At 71.2% G+C, this 459-nt stretch overlaps 1 protein-coding gene across 1 annotated transcript in view; it reads right to left on the bottom strand.

Moving 5' to 3' along the window:
• Positions 1 to 459, bottom strand: part of CARS (cysteinyl-tRNA synthetase) — a 22142-nt gene that overhangs the window by 9496 nt on the left and 12187 nt on the right. Inside the window, exons 7-8 of the mRNA XM_014533097.1 lie at positions 181 to 328; positions 8 to 136 (exon numbers count right to left, since the gene is read on the bottom strand). Of these exons, the coding sequence (XP_014388583.1) occupies positions 8 to 136; positions 181 to 328 (277 nt within the window). The remainder of the gene's footprint in view (positions 1 to 7; positions 137 to 180; positions 329 to 459) is intronic.

Below are 459 nucleotides of genomic sequence, written 5' to 3'. Positions count from 1 at the left end.
CGCCTACCTCCGACTGCGCCAGCTCGTTGTCGTGGTGGGGGAACCGGAGGTCGAAGCCGCCTCCGTGGATGTCCATCGAGGCGCCCAGGAGGGTGCCTGCCATGGCCGAGCATTCGATGTGCCATCCGGGGCGCCCCTAGGGACCCAACGACCCAGTGACCAGGTGACCGGCCAGCCCACCCTCCGGGCTGCCCTCCCCCCGACGTCCCGACCCTCGGAGCCTGAGCTTTTCCGGGAGCAGGTGTTGAGTTGCACTCGGAAAGCGAGGGACCCGCTGGCAGGACCCCACATCCTGCTGAGGCTGCGCCCTCCCGGGCTCCCCGCGGCTCTGGGCGGAGGGGGCGTCACAGGGAGTTCAGAGGTGGCCTCGGCCGGGATACTCAGGGTCAGAGCCATCGGGTGCAGCCTCCTGGGGGGTCCCGCAGGCCCAGGAAGGGGGTGACCGGCCCTGAGGCCGCG

Source organism: Myotis brandtii, unplaced genomic scaffold, assembly GCF_000412655.1.
Source record: "Myotis brandtii unplaced genomic scaffold, ASM41265v1 scaffold940, whole genome shotgun sequence".
Classification (NCBI taxonomy): domain Eukaryota; kingdom Metazoa; phylum Chordata; class Mammalia; order Chiroptera; family Vespertilionidae; genus Myotis; species Myotis brandtii.
Note: the sequence above shows the minus strand (reverse complement) of the source record. Positions and strands in the feature narration are given on the sequence as shown.